At 37.9% G+C, this 23,754-nt stretch overlaps 1 protein-coding gene across 4 annotated transcripts in view; it reads left to right on the top strand.

The window, feature by feature from the left end:
- GKAP1 (G kinase anchoring protein 1) overlaps positions 1 to 23,754 on the top strand; it is a 98,371-nt gene that overhangs the window by 55,637 nt on the left and 18,980 nt on the right. For 3 of the 4 annotated variants that reach the window (XM_018052412.1, XM_018052413.1, XM_018052414.1), the window contains exon 8: positions 8,698 to 8,850. The exons of the other annotated variant lie outside the window; for it this stretch is intronic. In XM_018052412.1, coding sequence (XP_017907901.1) covers positions 8,698 to 8,850 — 153 coding nt within the window. The remainder of the gene's footprint in view (positions 1 to 8,697; positions 8,851 to 23,754) is intronic. 4 annotated transcript variants of the gene reach the window in all.

Raw genomic sequence — 23,754 nt, 5'->3', positions numbered from 1 at the left:
TATGGGGTTGCACAGAGTCCGACATGACTGAAGCTACTTAGCAGCAGCAGCAGCAGCATCCAGTCTATCAGAAAAGACAATGGCACCCCACTCCAGTACTCTTGCCTGGAAAATCCCATGGACGGAGGAGCCTGGTAGGCTGCAGTCCATGGGGTCGCTAAGAGTCGGACATGACTGAGCGACTTCACTTTCACTTAACTTTCAAATCAACTAAAATAATTCATTTACAAGTTAACTTTTACACAGAGATCGAACCAGAAATCTCAGTTTTTTTCCACTTGAGTTCAAAAGGCTTTTCCCCCACTCCCCACTTTTTTTTTTTCCTGAGGGCCTGGCCACAGGAGACTGTGTCCCCACTCAGTTGTTGGGCATGAAGCATCTCAACACTGTAGCCTGCAGGTAAGGTCTTGGAGCTAGTGAGCCCAGATGTCAGCTACCACATCAGCAGTATTCACATCACTGAATTTTCCCCAGTATGTCTGTCACCAGTGTGTGTCCCCAGGGTAAACCGCAACTACCCCTCAACCTTTGCAGGAAACTCTGAGATGAGCAGATAGATATAGTTAAGGTTTCTATCAAATTACTGCTTTTTCCCTTGGCCTTGGTGTGTGTGTGAGGTTTTGTGTTCAGCCTTTAAGAGTGAGATCTCTATTTCCCCCAGTCCTGTGGGGCTCCTGCAATTAAGTAAGCCTCACTAACCTTCAAAGCCACATGCTCTGGGGGCTCATCTGCACCTGTGGGTTAAGGGGCCTGACTTGGGGCTCAGAACTCTCATTCCTCTGGGAGAACCTCTGAAATATAATTACTCTCCAATTTGTGGGTCACACACCTGGGGAGTTTGGGATTTGACTATATCACAAGTCCACCCCTTCCACTCATCTCATTGTTTTTTTTCTTTTAGGTCTTTAGTTGTAGAAAATCTTTCCTGATAGGTTCTAGTTTTCTTCATAGTTTTGTTTGTTTTTGTTTTTTTAAACATATTAGTCTCTTAAATCATGTAGAAAACAAAAAGTATAGTCGCATGTCATTGTTAACAATAATACTGGCTTTTATAATTACCCATTTATTATAATGTTTGTTTCCCCATGTGGCGTTGAGTTACTGTCTAATGTTCTTTATACCTTCCCAGCACTGTCTTGAGCACTTCTGGCAGGTCTGGTGGTCACTAACTCCTTTGGATTTTGTTTTTCTGGGAATGTCTTGATTTTAGATTCTTGGTTGAAAGTTTTCTTTAATCTTTAGTATTTTTAATATTTCAGCCCATCATCTTCTGGCCTTCAAGTTTCTGCTCATGATTTTATTGAGGATCCTTGTATATGATGACTTGCTTCTTCTTGCTGCTTTTATGATTTTCTCTTTGTCATTGTCTTTTGAAAATTTATAATGTGGCTTGCTGTAAGTCTTTCTTGAGTCCATCTTACTTGGAGTTCTTTAAGCTTCTTGAATGTTTATAGTCATATCTTTCGTCAGATTTGGGAAGTTTTTAGTTACTATTTCCTCATATAGTCTGGCACTTCCTCTTACTTTTCTCCTCCTAAGACTCCTACAATGTGTCTGTTGTCCTGCTTGACGGTGTCCCCCAGGTCCCTTAGGCTCTGTTTGCATTTCTTTAATCTTTTTCTTTCTGTTTCTCAGCCTAGATAATTTCTGTTTTCCTGTCTTTAAGTTTATTGAGTCCTCCTTCTGCATGCACATCTCTGCCTTTCAGTCTCTCTAATGAATGTGGTGTTTCAGCTATTGTACTTTTTAGCTCCAGAATTTCTTTTTGGTATCTTTTAAGTTTTTTAATCTCTATTTATATTTCCATTTTGTTCACACATTGCTTAAAAGTCTTTGTCGAATATAACTGCCATAAATAAGTCTTTTCCAGGAATAGTTTATATTAATTTTTTTTTCCTTTCAATGGTTTATACATTCCTGTTTCTTTTATGCCTTGTGATTTTTTTGTGGAATATGAATCTAGTACTGAGTCTAACATTTGAGTGTAGTAATGTGATAACTTTGGAAATCAGATTCTCCACCTTCCGGGGATTGGTGTTTTCTTATTACTATTTTGTTTTGTTTTGTTTTGTTTTTTTGTTATCAGGTGTCTGTTTCACAGAACAACATAACATGTAAGCTTAATGTCTTAGATATTTAATGAGCCTTTCCTTAGGTATTTGTAGTCACTTTCTAATTTTCCCCTTATAGGCAGTTGTTTTTTAGTGGCTTGTTTTTTAATGTCTGGTTCTCAAAATTGGAAAAGCAAAAACTGAAGTGGGTGTGGGGAGAGGACTAGCCTTTTAAATCCACTGGAAGTCACTTCAGCTGGAGGGGGAGGGTCTTACAACAATGAGGGGGAAGTACAGCAACAATGGCTGCCTATCTGTCCTTCTCTTGGTCTGCATCTCTGTGATGAGAAACAATAATTAGTGACCAGAGTACAGATCCCCATTATTTGGAGGAGAAGTTCCTTTCTGCCCATCCTGGCTCCCATAAGTTGTGTCCAAGCTACTCCAGGAATATGCACACAGCTCTCTGCCACATCACTAAGGGTGGTGGATGGGTAGTTGCTACTGTACTGAGATATAAAATTGACCAAACTTTACTGCAATATACCACCCAAGTGTTCCCCTGAAATTTGCAAGCCTTCAACAGACTTCACAGTTCCAAAATAGTTGTGTCAAAATCAGACAGATTCTGCCAGTGCAATTATTGTCTATGTGAGGACTCAGGGTTCTGGTGCTTCCTACTCTGCCATCTTCACAGAATCTTCTCCATGATCTAATTTTGAGTTAATTTTTATGTGTAATGTGAACAGTTCACATTCAGTTTTTGCATGTCTGTATCCAGTTTTCCTAGAATCATTTGTTTAAAACAATTTTATTTCTTTAATGAAGTGCCTTGATGTTTTCGTGAAAAATTAACCATAAATGTGAAGGTTTATGTCCTGTCTGTCAATTTTGTTCCAATGATCTATACAGCTATAACTTGAACAAATACCATACTGTCTTTTTAATTATATTCTTGACACATAATAGGTGCTCAAAATTTTAGTTAAATTGTAATTGACTCTGCCAGGAAAATGTTGTGGGGAAGAGAACACTTACTCTGCTGCAGTGGATGAATCACTGGAGTTACCTGGTAGCACTGAGGGTAGCTACCTGAGGCTCCTCATGGGCTGTGTGGCAATCGTAAGTGTGGATGACAGAAGACATATGTATATATACTTATGTGTATAGATACAGGGATGTGTTATATGTGTATATACATATTAAAGGTTCTGACATCCCTTTACATTTTTGATTCCATCTAAAATTTCTTTTAACCAAAAGAATTAAATTTCAACTGATTCCTCAAGGGAAAGAGAAGGACCCCAAAGGGAGGAAATTACTTTTACCATATGTATATCACAAACAAACCAAAATATAACACTCTCATTTTATTCTAAATGCTTGTGTCATATCACTCTGAAACTATTCTAAACATTTTGTGGAAATTACCAGCGTTTATGCTTTTAACCTTAATTTCTGGATTCTAGCCTATACGTAAGTCTTTGTTGGGGAGGAGTAACTTTGACAATATGACTTTTAAATTTGCATATTCTGAGGTAAATCATGCAGTTTCTACTCCAAAATAACTTTTTCAGAGGTTTTGAGCTTAAGGGCAGTTATTCTCTTATTTTTTCTGTTTCTCGTACATACATAACTTAGTTATCTTCTGTGGCTGGAATAGATGTTTTCGTATTTTGTGTTTGCCAGTCTTTTTCTCTTCTGACTTGCTATTAGTGTTTAATAATTGGAGGCTTATAAAATTAAATGAAAAGTTCTAATTTTGGTTATTTGGACAGAAAATTGACATTGAATTGTCTAGGCTTATTAAAGAATATGTGTTCTTACACTTGCTGCATTTTTTTTTTTTTTTGAGGTGTGCATGTTGTGAGAGGTGGGGTGGTATGTGTTTATTTATTTTTGTTTCATTTCTCTAGTTTCCTATCAAGGTGTCTTTTGAGAACTTCTGTCCTTAGGCTGAAAAGAAAGTTTATGCCTCACTAAAAAAAAAAATCAAGGACAAAATTTGGGATAGGCATGCTGGTAATGGTTTGGTTCAGTTCAGTTCAGTTCAGTCACTCAGTCGTGTCTGACTCTGCGACCCCATGAATCGCAGCACACCAGGCCTCCCTGTCCATCACCAACTCCCGGAGTTCACCCAAACTCATGTGCATCAAGTTGGTGATGCAGTCCAGCCATCTTATCCTCTCTTGTCCCCTTCTCCTCCTGCCCCCAACCCCTCCCAGCCTCAGAGTCTCTTCAAATGAGTCAACTCTTCACATAAGGTGGCCAAAGTATTGGAGTCCTTCCAAAGAACACCCAGGAATGATCTCCTTTAGAATGGACTGGTTGGATCTCCTTGCAGTCAAAGGGACTTGCAAGAGTCTTTTCCAACACCACAGTTCAAAAGCATCAATTCTTTGGCACTCAGCCTTCTTCACAGTCCAACTCTCACATTCATGCATGACTACTGGAAAAACCATAGCCTTGACTAGACAGACCTTGTTGGCAAAGTAATGTCTCTGCTTTTTAATATGCTGTCTAGATTGGTCATAACTTTCCTTCCAAGGAGTAAGCGTCTTTTAATTTCATGGCTGCAGTCACCATCTGCAGTGATTTTGAGCCCCCCAAAATAAAGTCTGACACTGTTTCCCCATCTGTTTGCCATGAAGTGATGGGACCAGATGCCATAATCTTCGTTTTCTAAATGTTAAGCTTTAAGCCAACTTTTTCACTCTCCACTTTCACTTTCATCAAGAGGCTTTTTAGTTCCTCTTCACTTTCTGCCATAAGGGTGGTGTCATCTGCATATCTGAGGTTATTGAGATTTCTCCTGGCAATCTTGATTCCAGCTTGTGCTTCTTCCAGCCCAGCATTTCTCATGATGTACTGCTTCCCTGGTGGCTCAGAGGTTAAAGCGTCTGCCTGCAATGCGGGAGACCTGGGTTCGATCCCTGGGTCGGGAAGATTCCCCTGGAGAAGGAAATGGCAATCCACTCCAGTATTCTTGCCTGGAGAATCCCATGGACAGAGGAGCCTGGTGGGCTACAGTCCACGGGGTCGCAAAGAGTCGGACATGACTGAGCGACTTCACTTTCACTTTCACTTTCACTTTGCATATAAGTTAAACAAGCAGGGTGACAATATACAGCCTTGACATACTCCTTTTCCTATTTGGAACCAGTCTGTTGTTTCATGTCCAGTTCTAACTGTTGCTTCCTGACCTGCATATAGATTTCTCAAGAGGCAGGTCAGGTGGTCTGGTATTCCCATCTCTTTCAGAATTTTCCACAGTTTATTGTGATCCAGACAGTCAAAGGCTTTGGCATGGTCAGTAAAGCACAAATAGATGTTTTTCTGGACTCTCTAGTTTTTTTGATGATCCAGTGGATGTTGGCAGTTTGATCTCTGGTTTCTCTGCCTTTTCTAAAACCAACTTGAACATCTGGAAGTTCATGGTTCACGTATTGCTGAAGCCTGGCTTGAAGAATTTTGAGCGTTACTTTACTAGCATATGAGATGAGTGCAATTGTGCGGTAGTTTGAGCATTCTTTGGCATTGCCTTTCTTTGGGATTGGAATGAAAACTGACCTTTTCCAGACCTGTGGCCACTGCTGAGTTTTCCAAATTTGCTGGCATACTGAGTGCAGCACTTTCACAGCATCATCTCTCAGGATTTGAAGTAGCTGAGCTGGAATTCCATCACCTCCGCTAGCTTTATTCGTAGTGATGCTTTCTAAGGCCCACTTGACTTCACGTTCCAGGATGTCTGGTTCTAGGTGAGTGATCACACCATCGTGATTATCTGGGTTGTGACAATCTTTTTTGTACAGTTCTTCTGTGTATTCTTGCCACCTCTTCTTAATCAGTAGCTATCAAAAAATACAGGACAAAAAGATTGGCGCTGCAGTCTTTAAAGTAGTGAAATCCAGAGGCTGATTAGTTACCATCATTATGCTATACCTGACTTTCCCAGTGGCTCAGCAGTAAAGAATCTACTTGCAGTGTGGGAGAGGCAGTTTGATTCCTGGGTCAGGAAGATCCCCTGAAGTAGGAAATGGCAACTCACTCCAGTATTCTTATCTGAAAATCCCATGGACAGAGGAGCCTGGCATGCTAAAGTCCTTGGGGTCACAAAAAAGTTAGACACAACTTAGCAAATAAACAACAACAACAAAGGCAAGAATACTGGAGTGGGCTGCCATTTCCTTCTCCAGGGGCTCTTCCCAACCCAGGGATCAAACCTGGGTCTCCTGCATTGCAGACAGACGCTTTAGCATCTGAGCCACTAGGGAAGCCCGCATGGAAGCTCAACAGTGTTTTAAGCATTGTTGTATTCATTGCTTTAAAATGAAACGTTATCAGAATATACTGGAAGTATTTTATGAAGCAGATTTAGAGTTCTGTCTATACCACTTAGCAGGAGAATCACTAGTGGGTAAGTTAAACTTCTTGTGACCATTATTATTTTCTGGGGAAATTATTCTTGCTCTATCAGTTTCTTAATGATGTTAATGAGATTCAAATAAAGGGATGTTTCTGTAAGTGTTTTGAAATATAAAGTACTCTACAAGCATTTTGTATTCCCTGGTGGCTCAGAGGTTAAAGCATCTGCCTCCAGTGTAGAAGACCTGGATTCAATTCTTGGGTTGGGAAGATCCCCTGGAGAAGAAAATGGCAACCCACTCCAGTATTCTTTCCTGGAGAATCCCCTGGACGGAGGAGCCTGGTAGGCTACAGTCCATGGGGTCGCAAAGAGTTGGACACGACTCAGCGACTTCACCTTCACCTTCACCTACAAGCATTTTAAATATCATTTGTATATATTAAGCACTGATAATTAAGTTTTTTTTCTTTCAAACTCTTTTTAAAAGATAATGTAAAAGGAAGAGGATGGACAGTCATTGAACTGTTGGGTTATTTGCTCACAAATATAATTGAAATGGGTACAATAGGGAATATTAAAGCTCAAGAATGTGGGACATAGGGAAAACCTATAAGAGAGAAAGGAGCATTTTCTTCAGTCTGTCTTATGACAGGAAAGGAAATGATACTTTTCTTAGAGAAATATAAAATCTGTAATTTTACATAGTTGAGTAGATTGTGATAAAATCATCTCTTTATCATTCATGTGTAAAATATATGTAAAAATTGTTTTCAAATAGTAATACAAGGCTAGAGTAGTTAAGGCAGTGTGGTATGGCATAAGGGTAGACATGTAGGTTGACAGAGTAAAGTTGAGTCTAGAAAGAAGCTTTAATATTTATGTTGAATTAATTTTGAACAAGAATGTCAAGACAAGTTCAATGGGAAAATAATAATCTTCTTAACAAATAATACTAGGTAGCTACATGCAAAAGCTCTTAGAAGAAAATGTAGAAGTAAATCTTGGTGACCCTGAGTTGGGCAGTGATTTCTTGGATAAATTGGACTTTGTCAAAAGTAAAACTTCTGTGATACCAAGGATACTTTTCATATCAAGAATGTGAAAAGACAAGGCACAGAATGGGAGAAAGTATGTGCAAGTCATGTTGTTTTTAGAATATATAAAGAACTCCTGCAACTCAGAAATAAAAAGTAACCCAATTAAAACTTGGGCAAAATATCTGAATAAATATTTTTCCAAAAAGATATACCAATGTCCAGTAAGCACATGAAAAGATACTTAGCACAATTAGCCATCAGAGAAGTACAATTCAGAACCACAATGAATCTCATTCACACACACTTCACACTCACTGAAGTCTTTATAATATAAAGAGATGCATAATAACAAGTGTTGGTGAGAATGTGGTGAAATTAGAACCCTCATACACTAGTACACTGATAGGCTGTAAAATAGTACAGTCACTTTGGAAAACTATTTGGCAGTTTTTCAAATGGTTACACAGAGCTACCATACATCCCAGAAAATCTACTTACAGATATATACCTGAATATATAAGAGATCTGAAAACATGTCCACACAAAAACCTGCATGAATGTTTATAGCAGCAATATTCACAGTACCCAAAAGAAGGAACAATTCAAATGTCCATCAACTGATGAATGGAGAAATAAAATATGGTCTATCCATTAATGGGATATTATTTGGCAGTAAGGAATGAAGTGCTGATAGATGCTATAATATGGATGAACCTTGAAAACATTTTGCTAAGTGAAAGAAGTCAGTCACAAAAGACCTTATACTATATGATTCCATTTATATCAGATATCCAGAATAGCCGAATCTATACAAACAGAAAGTAGATCAGTGTTGCCTAGAGAACAACTGAGGGGTCAGGAATTAGGAGAGAATGGGAGATGATGCTAGTAAGTTGTGGGTTTCTTTTTGGGCTGATGAAACTTTTTGAGTGGGTTATGGCTATACAACTCTATGAGTATATTAAAACATAATTGTGCTAATTAATTAAATGGATAAATTGTATGGTACATGTATAAAAATAATTTAAAAATAAAGCAATTACCCAACTCAAAAAATGTAAAGAAAAGGACATTTGCATATGTGTTTCTGCTGATTATCACCTGAAGATAGAGAAGAATCAGATGGTTGATTTGTCTCTTAATTATAATTTTTCTTTCATTTTCCATGCTTCTAGTGGCCAACTAGGTTTATTAAATGTGTGCACTTTTGTGTTGATAGTGAATCTTGATTCATTTTTGACAGGAATTGAGTTCTTCTCAGACTTTGTCACATGATGGAGGATTCTTCAATAGACTGGAAGATGATGTTCATAAAATTCTTACTAGAGAAAAAAGAAGAGAACAGCTTACAGAATATAATGGAACAGATAATTACACAGCTCATGAACACAACCAGGCATGTAAAATAGAAAATTCTCTGAAAATCACAGTGAAATTATTTTTCATTTTTTAAAGATGTAAACAGTGGAATTCAATTATGATTGTATAAAACTATAGTTTTAGTGTATTATCTTAGTCATTATTACACATAGATATTTATATTAAAAAGTGTGAGGTACTTCATTAATTGGTTAATATTTATTGAGCATGTGCTATAGTGCTCAGTATTGTTAGGCATCTGTATCGGGGAGTGGGAATATCAAGATGGTTAAGACCATCCTTGACTTAGACACTCAGGGTAGTTGGGGATAGGAGGAAGTAGACTGTAAAGAGAATATCACTCAGCATGATGAAGGATTTAAGAGGGAGAGGAAAAATTAAAAAAAAAAGTTTTTAAATAGAAAAGATAATAGACCACTCCTTGGGTAGTTGGGAAAGGTATATAAAGAAGTGACATTTGCAATGGATTTGAATGCAAATAACTGTATAAACTGAGAAATAGAGAAAAACCTAAGGGAACTGCAAGAGCAATGGCCCAGAGCAATGAAAAGCCTTTAGACTGAATATTCAGGAAACTGAAAAATTATGCATCTAAGAAGTAAAGACTTAAGTGAGTGTAGGATAACATGATTAGAGAAATGAATTGGAATTAGGTTATAAATGTCTTTTGATGTGAAAATAAGAAGTTAGAATTTTGTCCTGCAAACCAGGGGTTACAAACTATAGTTGGTCTGCAGTCTGATTTTGTAAGGCTCACAAGCTAAGAATGGTACTCACATTTTAAGATACTGTTCGGAAAAATACAGAAAAAAAACCCAAAAGATATCAAATAGAGACCTCTGAGTTTGCATTTATTTTTCCCACCATAATCCACCAGTCTTCTATTTTACTTCCTTTTAAACTATGAATCTGTTTTTTACCTTCTTTTGCCCTCTAGTCTATCAGTAACTATCTTCTCAGCCTAGAGCTTGTAGTAAATAATTTCAGTCATGTCCCCATGAACGCTTTCCATTACTTCCTTGATTTTCTGGCATTCCCTTCATGTCAGTATGCAGCATTTGCTTTCACAGTCCTGTCTGCCTTCTCTATTACAATTTAATTTCTCCCTAACCAGGTATTGCTGGACAATACTCTTTCCCATTTATATTCTCTTCTGTAAATCAGTGCTGTGTAACTTTTGCCATATCCTCATTTCTAGTTAATGGTGGTTTGATTCATTTTTTTCTGACTTTAGTAAATTCCTTCCAGTGGCTATTTCACATTGAAAAGCCCATTTTCCATCCTTGTACTGTCTTCAGTGGACGTTCGTTTTTTGTTTCCTCTGATAAATTCAGTCATTCAACAAATTAAACGCTTAAACTGTGTTGTTATATAGGACACACAGATGGAGCCAGACTCTTAAGAATTTTTTATTCCAATGCAGCAGTAATATCACTTTATAAAAACACTGTATGACATGAAAATTTATTTTCAGCTTAGTATGGGACATTCTTGCCTGCCCTCAGGTACTTGTGAGCTTTGTCCTTTCTAGCACTGAATTAAATTTGGTGTTTTCCTGAGTAGCCTTGACTGTCAAATTTCGTGTACAATGCAAGCAACCATGTTATCATTTATAGGTAGTGTATTTGTTTCCTCTTTTTACGTTGATTTTGATTTTTCCCTTTGTGGTTTATATCTTATTCTTTAAGCCATCTCACATCATTGTAAGAATGATATTAATATACTTGAGCAAGTAATTAGGTGTTTCACATCTTTTGTAGAGCAAAATTTACACATAAGTTAAATTATTAATCAATGTTAATGATATTTTTAAGTCAAAGTGACAGTCAGTGTAGTAGAAAGAGAATATAGTCTCTGAAATCAAAGAAGCCTAATAACACAAAATACAGCACTGCAGCTTGTCAGCTCTGTTATGTTGGAATGAAATTACCTGCCTTTCATGCACTGTTGTTATGAAAGTTAGCAATCATGGTATAAAATATTAGAGCATTTGTACACAGCATGTGCTTGATAAAGATCATTGTTTTTATACAAGGTAGGAAAAGTGGAAAGTTAAAAAAAGGTAATTCATAGGAATAGAGATGAGAGATGGCTTTCTTAGGAGAAAATAATTTTTGAATTGGAATATAAAGGACAGTAGAATTTGAACATGCAGAGGTGAGGGAGGAGAAGCTGGAATGCTGTGAATAAAAGGATTGAGGCAATAAAGTATAAACCAGTTTAAGACAAGATTCATTGAGGAGTGTAGTTTAAGTTTGGCACAGTGGGTTTGGAAGGATTACTTAAAAGCCTGATTTATGATTTAGTCAGGAGATAAAAAAGAATTTTTTAAAGTTTTTGAGCAGAAGACAAAGTTCTACATGGTAATAATAATTTCACTGCAGTGCCTAGGAATAACTGAAGGAAGGTGAAGACTAGTGATGGGAATCAGACAATAGGCAGTATGGTGAGGATGTAGAAGAGCAAGAACAGATTACTAGTAGTACTTTCACTTGGTGTAGCCATTTTGGAGAACAATGTGGCATCAACTTTTACAGTTGAAGATGATGGGTAGACTGTGTGTTCTAGAAATTCTGCCTTAGATTATACCCTGGAGACATGTTCAAGAAGAATGATTCAAGCTCAGTTGTTTGTGACAACAAAGTCAGTAGAAGAAATGAATGAATTATAGCAATACATAACAACATGAATGAATATCAAAAACATAATCTTTAATGAAATAAGCAAGTTACCAAATAGTAATAGTTTGATACAGTTTATATAAATTTCAAAAAATAGAAAGTTTAACTGATTGCTCAGGGATACATCTGTATGTTGTAAAAGACTATTAATAATGAAGAGAGTGACAAACACAAATTCATAATAGAGGATAGTCTCAGCAATGGGGGAAAGGATACGATTGGGGAGAGAAATGTGGGGGATGCCAAAATATTGGTAATGTTTATATAATCTGCATATTAGTTTGTTTTTCTTTTTACTTGCCATGTCAATTTATATATTCTTTGGCACATGTAAAATTTTTCATAAGTAAAAAAGTTGAGTATTTTGTCATGTCATTGAGTATAGTGGGGGAAAAAGGAATATTTGAGGCCGTTTAAAAATACTCTTTTTTTATCTACCTCCTTCCTCTCCTCCTCACACTCCTTTTTCAGGGAAACCCTTTTTGCAAACATTAAAATCATTTTAAACTGTGTATTAGTGTACCAGAAATTTTTAAAGGTGAAAAATACATCCACGCTAATTCAATCAGTCTTTAACATTTGGTTTCATTTTTGTATAGTACTTTTCCAGTACTATACATTTTGTATAGTACTTTTAAAACACTACATGCATAGGTATTTTTAAAATAACTAACAGTAAGGAATATAGTTTTTGTATCCCCTTTTCTAAACTGAAGTTATATTCTGTCAAGTCAACATTCTGTAATTGTTCATTACTATTTTTTTAAACTATTTTCTGTAAGTTTTTTTTAAGGTTTATTGTTTTATTTATTTTGGCTCTGTGGGTCTTTGTTACCGCACAAATGGGCTTTCTCTAGTTGCAATGAGCAGGGGTCACTGTTTGTAACACTATGGTGCGCAGGCTTCTCATTGTGGTGGCTTTTCTTCTGCAGGGCACAGGCTTTAGGTACTTGGGCTTAGTAATTATACCAGGGACCTAGGGCACAGGCTCAATAGTTATGGCACACTGGTTTAGTTGTTCCAAGGCATTTGAGATCTTCCCAGACCAGGGATCAAACCCATGTCATCTGCATTGGCAGGCAGATTCTTAATCACTGGACCACCAGGGAAGCCCTATTACCCTATTACTGAACACCTAGGTTGTTTGGTCACCTGGTATTCATTGAATATATTCATCTATTTACTTTTTTGATGAATTTGTCCTTGGAATAAATACATTCTTAAAAATAGTAGTTGCATCAAAGCATGTAAACACCTGTATTGCTCTTGATATGTATCAACATTGTCTTCTGGCAGCAGGATATGAAGTTACTAACTTCGCCACAGCTTCATTGTGTTGTGTGTGCGTGTGTATGCGTGCTGAGTCACTTCAGTCATGTCCAACTTTGCGACCCCATGGACTCTGTAGCCCATCAGGCTCCTCTGTCCATGGGATTCTCCAGGCAAAAATACTGAAGTAGGTAGCCAATCCCTTCTCCAGGGGATCTCCCTGACCCAGGGGTTGAACCCAGGTCTCCTACATTGCAGGTGGGCTCTTTACCATCTGAGCCATCAGGGAAGCCCGCAGCTTCACTGGCATTCCCTCTAATGGCCTTTAGGGCTCTGTTTTATTAACTGCCTTTGTAGCGTATTTCACTCTGTTGTTCTGTGAATACCTTAGGCTCACTATGCTGAAACGTGAGGTCATCATTTACTTCCCAAACCAAGCATTCAACTTGACTTCATCATTTCTGTTTGGGGTTTTGTCATTTTATCCAGATATTCTGACTGTGAATCTCCCTTTTCACTTTTCTGTTTCTCAAAGTTTGGGAATTTTTAATCTCTGAAATAGTTCTCAGATATATCTTCTCTTCCACTTTACATTTCTCTTATTTAGAATCTCATTATCTCTTACTGGTATTATTTCAGTAACCTAATAAGACTTCCTGCCTCCTGCCTTCTAATTCTAGGTAATTTATCTTATACACTGTTAATAGATGACTTTTTAAAGAGTAAGACTTCCATCCTGCCACACCATGTACTTAAGCTTCAGTGGCTGTTAAATCATTTACTAAAGCCCTCAAGCTTTTCAAATGAAGAGTCCCAATCCATTTAACCAGTCCTAAAATAAATTTAGTAGGTTGCTACTAGCACTCTCAAAAAAAAGTCATCAGCATATATGACATCTTTTCATATTTTATGACATTTGTTCCAGTGTACATGTTTATGTACATAAATACAAATATATATACATACACTGACATGTTTATGTATTGAGTCATGATGTAAAACATTCCTTAACGTGGGTCACTGTCAAATAAGTTTGAAAGCATTGTTCTACAGTGTAGCTTCAGCCTAAATAACTTTAGTCATACTCTTTCCAGTTTTTTCTTCTAGCCAGATCAGAGCACTCCTGTCACAATGCTGAATCGTTCCCAGCTTTGCTCAAGGTTCATTTCACATGTCATCTACCCTGATGTTTTTTCTCATTTCCCTGTTCCAGCCCCAAACACAGAAAACCTGGATATGATCTTGCCTTTTTTCTCTATATCTTGTAGCATTTTGGTTTTCTTATGGCACATTTCACACAGCACATTTTTATTTGTTGTTTGTAGACTACAGATCCCTTGTGGACATAGATTTATATACCTTTTAATTTTCATTTTAGTATAATCTATTTAGAGGATAATTTTAAACTTTATTTAATGAAATATAACACTTCATAAAAAATGAGTGTACCTTATAACAGTAAGATTTTCTGTTTTAAAAAGTGCCATTTGTAAAAATTCTAGAAATAACTAAGTGAATAGCTTAGTTAGAAATAGCTAAGTGAAGAACTTATAATGCAAAAATAAATATTTGAGGGCTTAATATATATTTGCTAGATATTATATTAAGTACTTAAATTTATTATTTCATCTAATTCTCACAGTTAACTGTGAAGATAACAGGTATATTTATGATCTCCAGTTTGCAGATACAGTGGGAGAAAAACTGACCCTAATCTCATTCACCTGAAGAAAACTATCATTGATACTTTGTTGTGCTTCCACTTTTCTATATGGGTTTATACTATCTCCCCAATAATGTAGAAATTTAACATGAACCACTTTTCAGTTACATACAGAGATGGTGAACATTTCAGATCATTAAGTAATACATTGACCCTTGAACAGCGCAGGTTTGAACTGCTTGTGTTTATTTACACACTGATTTTTTTTTTCTGTTGAGGTTGGTTAAATCTGCAGATGCAGAGGGACCACGTATACAGAGGGCCGATGCTAAATGACCATATCTGTGGACTTTAGATTTCACAGAGGGTTCACATCCCTAACCCCAGTGTTGTCCAAGGGTCAGCTGTAATGTTTTTGCATGAAATAATTATGTTTATAGCTAAATTGTTTTCAGTTATCCACACTGAGAAAAAAATTTTAATGTACCAGTTTTATGTAATATTGCTTACTACTGAGATTGTACACTTTTTTGTTTTTAATTGGTCCTATGCCTGTCATGTGACTGTGATCATTTTTTCTAGTTTTTCCATTTACCTTTTGATTTGTTTCAGTTTTTTTGGAGATTTTTCATCAAGTTAAATATCAGTCTTTTCCTTTTTGTTTTCTCTCTTTATATTATGTTCAGAAGGACTTTCTTTTTTTTAATAAATTTATTTTTTAATTAATTGATTTTAATTGGAGGCTAATTACAATGTTGTAGTGGTTTTTGCCACACATTGACATGAATCAGCCATGGATGTACATGCGTCCCCCTTCCTGAAGCCCCCTCCTATCTCCCTCCCAATCTCATCCCTCAGGGTTGTCCCAGTGCACCTGGCCTGAGCGCCCTGTCTCATGGATCGAACCTGGATTGGTGATCTATTTCACATATGGTAATATACATGTTTCATTGCTGTTCTGTCAAATCATCCCACCCTTGCCTTCTCCCACAGAGTCCAAAAGTCTGTTCTTTACATCTGTGTCTCTTTTGCTGTTTTGCACATAGGATCATTGTTACCATCTTTATAAATTCCATGTATATGCGTTAATATACTGTATTGGTGTTTTTCTTTCTGGCTTACTTCACTCTGTATAATAGGCTCCAGTTTCACCCACCTCATTAGAACTGATTCAAATGTATTTTTTTAAATAGCTGAGTAATATTCCGTTGTGTATATGTACCACAGTTTTCTTATCCATTCGTCTGCTGATGGACATCTAGGTTGCTTCCATGTCCTGGCTATTGTAAACAGTGCTGCGATGAACATTTGAGTACACATGTCTCCTTCAATTCTGGTTTCCTTGGTGTGTATGCGCAGCAGTGGCATTGCTGGGTCATATAGCAGTTCTATTTCCAGTTTTTTAAGGAATATCCACAGTGTTCTCTGCAGTGGCTGTACTAGTTTGCATTCCCACCAACAGTGTAAGAGGGTGCCCTTTTCTCCACACCCTCTCCAGCATTTATTGTTTATAATCTTTTTGATAGCAGCCATCCTGACCGGCATGGGATGGTACCTCATTGTGGTTTTGCATTTCTCTGATAATGAGTGATTCTGAGCATCTTTTCGTGTGCCTGTTAGCCATCTGTATGTCTTCTTTGGAGAAATGTCTGTTTAGTTCTTTGGCCCATTTTTTTTTTTCTTTTTCTTTTTCTTTTTTGCCAGTCTTTTTATTTTATTTTCCCCAGGGTTTCTTCTTTTTTTTTTTTAATTTTATTTTTTAAATTTTAAAATCTTTAATTCTTACATGATGCGTTCCCAAACATGAACCCCCCTCCCACCTCCCTCCCCATAACATCTCTCTGGGTCATCCCCATGCACCAGCCCCAAGCATGCTGTATCCTGAATCAGACATAGACTGGCGATTCAATTCTTACATGATAGTATACATGTTAGAATGTCATTCTCCCAAATCATCCCACCTTCTCCCTCCCTCTGAGTCCAAAAGTCCATTATACACATCTGTGTCTCTTTCCCTGTCTTGCATACAGGGTCGTCATTGCCATCTTCCTAAATTCCATATATATGTGTTAGTATACTGTATTGGTGTTTTTCTTTCTGGCTTTCTTCACTCTGTATAATCGGCTCCAGTTTCATCCATCTCATCAGAACTGATTCAAATGAATTCTTTTTTACAGCTGAGTAATACTCCATTGTGTATATGTACCACAGCTTTCTTATCCATTCATCTGCTGATGGACATCTAGGTTGTTTCCATGTCCTAGCTATTATAAACAGTGCTGCGATGAACATTGGGGTACATGTGTCTCTTTCAATTCTGGTTTCCTCGGTGTGTATGCCCAGCAGTGGGATTGCTGGGTCATAAGGTAGTTCTATTTGCAATTTTTTAAGGAATCTCCACACTGTTCTCCATAGTGGCTGTACTAGTTTGCATTCCCACCAACAGTGTAGGAGGGTTCCCTTTTCTCCACACCCTCTCCAGCATGTATTGCTTGCAGATTTTTGGATCGCAGCCATTCTGACTGGTGTGAAGTGGTACCTCATTGTGGTTTTGATTTGCATTTCTCTAATAATGAGTGATGTTGAGCATCTTTTCATGTGTTTGTTAGCCATCCGTATGTCTTCTTTGGAGAAATGTCTATTTAGTTCTTTGGCCCATTTTTTGATTGGGTCATTTATTTTTCTGGAATTGAGCTGCAGATGTTGTTTGTATATTTTTGAGATTAGTTGTTTGTCAGTTGCTTCATTTGCTATTATTTTCTCCCATTCAGAAGGCTGTCTTTTCACCTTGCTTATATTTTCCTTTGTTGTGCAGAAGCTTTTAATTTTAATTAGATCCCATTTGTTTATTTTTGCTTTTATTTCCAGAATTCTGGGAGGTGGATCATAGAGGATCCTGCTGTGATTTATGTCAGAGAGTGTTTTGCCTATGTTCTCCTCTAGGAGTTTTATAGTTTCTGGTCTTACATTTAGATCTTTAATCCATTTTGAGTTTATTTTTGTGTGTGGTGTTAGAAAGTGATCTAGTTTCATTCTTTTACAAGTGGTTGACCAGTTTTCCCAGCACCACTTGTTAAAGAGATTGTCTTTACTCCATTGTATATTCTTGCCTCCTTTGTCAAAGATAAGGTGTCCATATGTGTGTGGATTTATCTCTGGGCTCTCTATTTTGTTCCATTGATCTATATGTCTGTCTTTGTGCCAGTACCATGCTGTCTTGATGACTGTGGCTTTGTAGTAGAGCCTGAAGTCAGGCAAGTTGATTCCTCCAGTTCCATTCTTCTTTCTCAAGATTGCTTTGGCTATTCGAGGTTTTTTGTATTTCCATACAAATCTTGAAATTATCTGTTCTAGTTCTGTGAAAAATGTTGCTGGTAGCTTGATAGGGATTGCATTGAATTTGTAAATTGCTTTGGGTAGTATACTCATTTTCACTATATTGATTCTTCCTATCCATGAACATGGTATATTTCTCCATCTATTAGTGTCCTCTTTGATTTCTTTCATCAGTGTTTTATAGTTTTCTGTATATAGGTCTTTAGTTTCTTTAGGTAGATATATTCCTAAGTATTTTATTCTTTTCATTGCAATGGTGAATGGAATTGTTTCCTTAATTTCTTTTTCTACTTTCTCATTATTCGTGTATAGGAATGCAAGGGATTTCTGTGTGTTGATTTTATATCCTGCAACTTTACTATATTCATTGATGAGCTCTAGTAATTTTCTGGTGGAGTCCTCAGGGTTTTCCATGTAGAGGATCATGTCATCTGCAAACAGTGAGAGTTTTACTTCTTCTTTTCCAATTTGGATTCCTTTTATTTCTTTTTCTGCTCTAATTGCTGTAGCCAAAACTTCCAGAACTATGTTGAATAGTAGCGGTGAAAGTGGACTCCCTTGTCTTGTTCCTGACTTTAGCGGAAATGCTTTCAATTTTTCACCATTGAGGATAATGTTTGCTGTGGGTTTGTCATATGTAGCTTTTATTATGTTGAGGTATGTTCCTTCTATTCCTGCTTTCTGGAGAGTTTTTATCATAAATGGATGTTGAATTTTGTCAAAGGCCTTCTCTGCATCTATTGAGATAATCATATGGTTTTTATTTTTCAATTTGTTAATGTGGTGAATTACATTGATTGATTTGCGGATATTGAAGAATCCTTGCATCCCTGGGATACAGCCCACTTGGTCATGGTGTATGATCTTTTTAATGTGTTGTTGGATTCTGATTGCTAGAATTTTGTTGAGGATTTTTGCATCTATGTTCAAATTGGCCTGTAGTTTTCTTTTTTTGTGACATCTTTGTCAGGTTTTGGTATTAGGGTGATGGTGGCCTCATAGAATGAGTTTGGAAGTTTACCTTCCTCTGCAATTTTCTGGAAGAGTTTGAGGAGGATAGGTGTTAGCTCTTCTTGAAATTTTTGGTAGATTTCAGCTGTGAAGCCGTCTGGACCTGGGCTTTTGTTTGCTGGAAGATTTCTGATTACAGTTTCAATTTCCGTGCTTGTGATGGGTCTGTTAAGATTTTCTATTTCTTCCTGGTTCAGTTTTGGAAAATTGTACTTTTCTAAGAATTTGTCCGTTTCTTCCAAGTTGTCCATTTTATTGGCATACAATTGCTGATAGTAGTCTCTTATGATCCTTTGTATTTCTGTGTTGTCTGTTGTGATCTCTCCATTTTCATTTCTAATTTTATTGATTTGATTTTTCTCTCTTTGCTTCTTGATGAGTCTGGCTAATGGTTTGTCAATTTTATTTATCCTTTCAAAGAACCAGCTTTTGGCTTTGTTGATTTTTGCTATGGTCTCTTTTGTTTCTTTTGCATTTATTTCTGCCCTAATTTTTAAGATTTCTTTCCTTCTACTAACTCTGGGGTTCTCCAACTCTTCCTTTTCTAGTTGCTTTAGTTGTAGAGTTAGGTTATTTATTTGACTTTTTTCTTGTTTCTTGAGGTATGCCTGTATTGCTATGAACTTTCCTCTTAGCACTGCTTTTATAGTGTCCCACAGGTTTGGGGTTGTTGTGTTTTCATTTTCATTAGTTTCTATGCATATTTTGATTTCTTTTTTGATTTCTTCTGTGATTTGTTGGTTATTCAGAAGTGTGTTGTTCAACCTCCATATGTTGGAATTTTTAATAGTTTTTCTCCTGTAATTGAGATCTAATCTTAATGCATTATGGTCAGAAAAGATGCTTGGAATGATTTCGATTTTTTTGAATTTATCAAGTTTAGATTTATGGCCCAGGATGTGATCTATCCTGGAGAAGGTTCCATGAGCACTTGAAAAAAAGGTGAAATTCATTGTTTTGGGGTGAAATGTCCTATAGATATCAATTAGGTCTAACTGATCTAATGTATCATTTAAAGTTTGCATTTCTTTGTTAATTTTCTGTTTAGTTGATCTGTCCATAGGTGTGAGTGGGGTATTAAAGTCTCCCACTATTATTGTGTTATTGTTGATTTCCCCTTTCATACTTGTTAGCATTTCTCTTACGTATTGCAGTGCTCCTATATTGGGTGCATATATATTTATAATTGTTATATCTTCTTCTTGGATTGTTCCTTTGATCATTATGTAGTGGCCTTCTTTGTCTCTTTTCACAGCCTTTGTTTTAAAGTCTATTTTATCGGATATGAGTATTGCCACTCCTGCTTTCTTTTGGTCTCTATTTGCATGGTATATCTTTTTCCAGCCCTTCACTTTCAGTCTGTATGTGTCCCTTGTTTTGAGGTGGGTCTCTTGTAAGCAGCATATAGAGGGGTCTTGTTTTTGTATCCATTCGGCCAGTCTTTGTCTTTTGGTTGGGGCATTCAACCCATTTACGTTTAAGGTGATTATTGATAAGTATGATCCCGTTACCATTTACTTTATTGTTTTGGGTTCGGGTTTATACACCCTTTTCGTGTTTCCTGTCTAGAGGATATCCTTTAGAATTTGTTGGAGAGCTGGTTTGGTGGTGCTGAATTCTCTCAGCTTTTGCTTGTCTGTAAAGCTTTTGATTTCTCCTTCGTATTTGAATGAGATCCTTGCTGGATACAGTAATCTGGGCTGTAGGTTATTGTCTTTCATCACTTTAAGTATGTCTTGCCATTCCCTCCTGGCCTGAAGAGTTTCTATTGAAAGATCAGCTGTTATCCTTATGGGAATCCCCTTGTGTGTTATTTGTTGTTTTTCCCTTGCTGCTTTTAATATTTGTTCTTTGTGTTTGATCTTTGTTAATTTGATTAATATGTGTCTTGGGGTGTTTCGCCTTGGGTTTATCCTATTTGGAACTCTCTGTGTTTCTTGGACTTGGGTGATTATTTCCTTCCCCATTTTAGGGAAGTTTTCAACTATTATCTCCTCAAGGATTTTCTCATGATCTTTCTTTCTGTCTTCTTCTTCTGGGACTCCTATAATTCGAATGTTGGAGCGTTTCATATTGTCCTGGAGGTCTCTGAGATTGTCCTCGTTTCTTTTAATTCGTTTTTCTTGTTTCCTCTCTGATTCATTTATTTCTACCATTCTATCTTCTATTTCACTAATCCTATCTTCTGCCTCCATTATTCTACTATTTGTTGCCTCCAGAGTGTTTCTGATCTCATTTATTGTGTTATTCATTATATTTTGACTCTTTTTTATTTCTTCTAGGTCCTTGTTAAACCTTTCTTGCATCTTCTCAATCCTTGTCTCTAGGCTATTTATCTGTGTTTCCATTTTGATTTCAAGATTTTGGATCATTTTCACTATCAATATTCGGAATTCCTTCTCCGGTAGATTCCCTACTTCTTCCTCTTTTGTTTGGTTTGGTGGGCAACTCTCCTGTTCCTTTACCTGCTGAGTATTCCTCTGTCTCTTCATCTTGGTTATATTGCTGCGTTTGGGGTGGCCTTTTTATATTCTGGTAATTTGTGGAGTTCTCTTTATTATGGAGCTTCCTCACTTTGGGTGGGGTTCTGTCAGTGGCTTGTCAAGGTTTCCTGGTTAGGGAGGCTTGTGTTGGAGTTTTGGTGGGTGGAGCTGGGTTTCTTCTCTCTGGAGTGCAGTGGAGTGACCCGTAATGGGTTATGAGACATCAAAGGTTTTGGGATAATTTTGAGCTGCCTGTATATTGAAGCTCAGGGGAGTGTTCCTGTGTTGCTGGAGAATTTGCGTGGTACGTCTTGTTTTGGAACTTGTTGGCCCTTGGGTGGAGCTTGGTTTCGGTGTAGGTATGAAGGCATTTGATGAGCTCCTATTGCTTAATGTTCCCTGAATTCAAGAGTTCTCTAATGTTTTCAGGCTTTGGATTTAAGCTTCCTGCTTCTGGTTTTCAGTTTTATTTTTACAGTAGCCTCTAGACTTCTCCATCTATACAGCACTGATGATAAAACATCTAGGTTAAAGATGAAAAGTTTCTCCACATTGAGGGACACTCAGAGAGGTTCACTGAGTTACAAGGAGAAGAGAAGATGGAGGGGGTAGTTAGAGGTAACTGGAATGAGATGCGGTGAGATCAAGAGAGGAGAGAGCAAGCTAGTCAGTAGTCACTTCCTTATGTGCGCTCTATAGTCTGGACCACTCAGAGGTATTTACAGAGTTATACGGGGAAGAGGAGAGGGAGGAAGTAGACAGAGGTGACCAGGAGGATAAGAGAGAGGAATGAGTAGGAGAGAGACAAATCCTGCCAGTAACCAGTTCCTTAGGTGTTCTCTACCGTCTGGAACACACAGAGATTCACAGAGTTGGATAGAGAAGAGATGGGGGAGAAAAGAGACAGAGGCCACCTGGTGGAGAAAAAGGAGAGTCCAGAGGAGGAGAGAGTGGTCAAGCCAGTAATCTCGTTCTCAGGTAAACTTGCGTAGTGAAGTTTGGGTTTTTAAATGTACAAAATTGACAACAAAAACCTAAGAGCAAAGATTAAAAATCTAGAGTAGAGGTTGGATTTTCAAAGATACAATATTAAAGAAAAGCAGAAGGAAAAAGGAAGAAAGAAAAAAAAATTATTAAAAAACAAACAAACAAAAGAAAAAAAACACACCAACAACCATCCAAAGAGTATATATGGTGTTTGCCTTTAAAAAAAAAAAGTAATAATAGGTTATAGAAATAAAAATTAGAGGAGAAATAGAAGACTTAACAATTTAAAAAAAGCTAGAAAAAAAAGAAAAAAAAATAAAAAAGCAAAAAGCAAAAAAAAAAAAAAGGAATGATTTTTAAAATATTAAAAATATACCTGGCCCTTCTCTGTTGTTATGGGCCGTGTGGGCTCACTTCCAAGGTGGTTCCCTCTGTTTAACTTCTTCTGTTTGCTGGTTTTTTAGGCTCACTAGTTCAGTCACGCTGTGGGGAGGGGGGATGCTGCAAACAAACAGCACTGTCATGTGCACACCGCATCTCAGCCCCACTTGACCTGTCCTTTCTCGCGGCGCACAAACCGCTCAGCTCTACGATGCTCAGCCGGGAACCGTCTGGGGCCGGCTCTAGGCTGCGTGCACTTCCCCGGTCCAAGCCGCTCAGGTTCGGCGCTCAGGCAGCCCTCAGAGGCACAGATTCGGCTGGGACTGCGCTTTGTGCCCTTCCCAGGTCCGAGTAGCTCAGGAGTTTGGTGAACACGATCGCCGCAGCTTGTCACCTTTTCCGCCGCTGCCGCTCAGCTCTCTGAGTGGACCGCTGGCGCACCCCGTGAGGCAGACTGTGACTGTCCAGCACCCCCAGAAGTCTTAGCAAAGGAGCCTGCTTGCAGTTAGGTACGAAAGTCTCTCCGGGTCTGCAGTTGCCCCTTTCCAGTCCTTACGGCTCTGGCTGCCTGTCCCCGGCGGGGAATGGTCTGCAGCCGGCTTTTTCCGTTCCGTCCTTTGTTCTGTGCTCGGTCATGGCGGTGTCTTATGTTCGAGTTTTTCGAGTGGTAGCTATCCCACAATCTGGTTTGCTAGCCCAAGTAAGATAGTTCTGGTTGCACGTGGGGCGTTCCTGCCTGATTCTTACAAAGCACTGCAGCCCGCGCCTCCTGCGCCTCCCTGCCCTGCCCCCACTTCCCGGATGCAGGCGTCTGTGCTGCTTTTCCACTGGGGGAGTTACTGTTGGGCTTGTAATCTGTTGGTTTTAATTATTTATCTGTTTTTCCTTCCTGTTATGTTGCCCTCTGTGTTTCCAAGGCTCGCCACAGACTCAGCAGGGAGAGTGTTTCCTGGTGTTTGGAAACCTCTCTTCTTAAAATTCCCTTCCCTGGACGGGCTTCCCTTCCCGGGACGGAGCTCCCTCCCCACCTCCTTTGTCTCCTTTTTCATCTTTTATATTTTTCCCCTACCTGTTTTTGAAGACAATGGTCTGCTTTTCTGGTTGCCTGA

This window comes from Capra hircus, chromosome 8 (assembly GCF_001704415.2).
Source record: "Capra hircus breed San Clemente chromosome 8, ASM170441v1, whole genome shotgun sequence".
Lineage (NCBI taxonomy): Eukaryota > Metazoa > Chordata > Mammalia > Artiodactyla > Bovidae > Capra > Capra hircus.
This window is presented reverse-complemented; position numbering and strand designations above follow the sequence as displayed.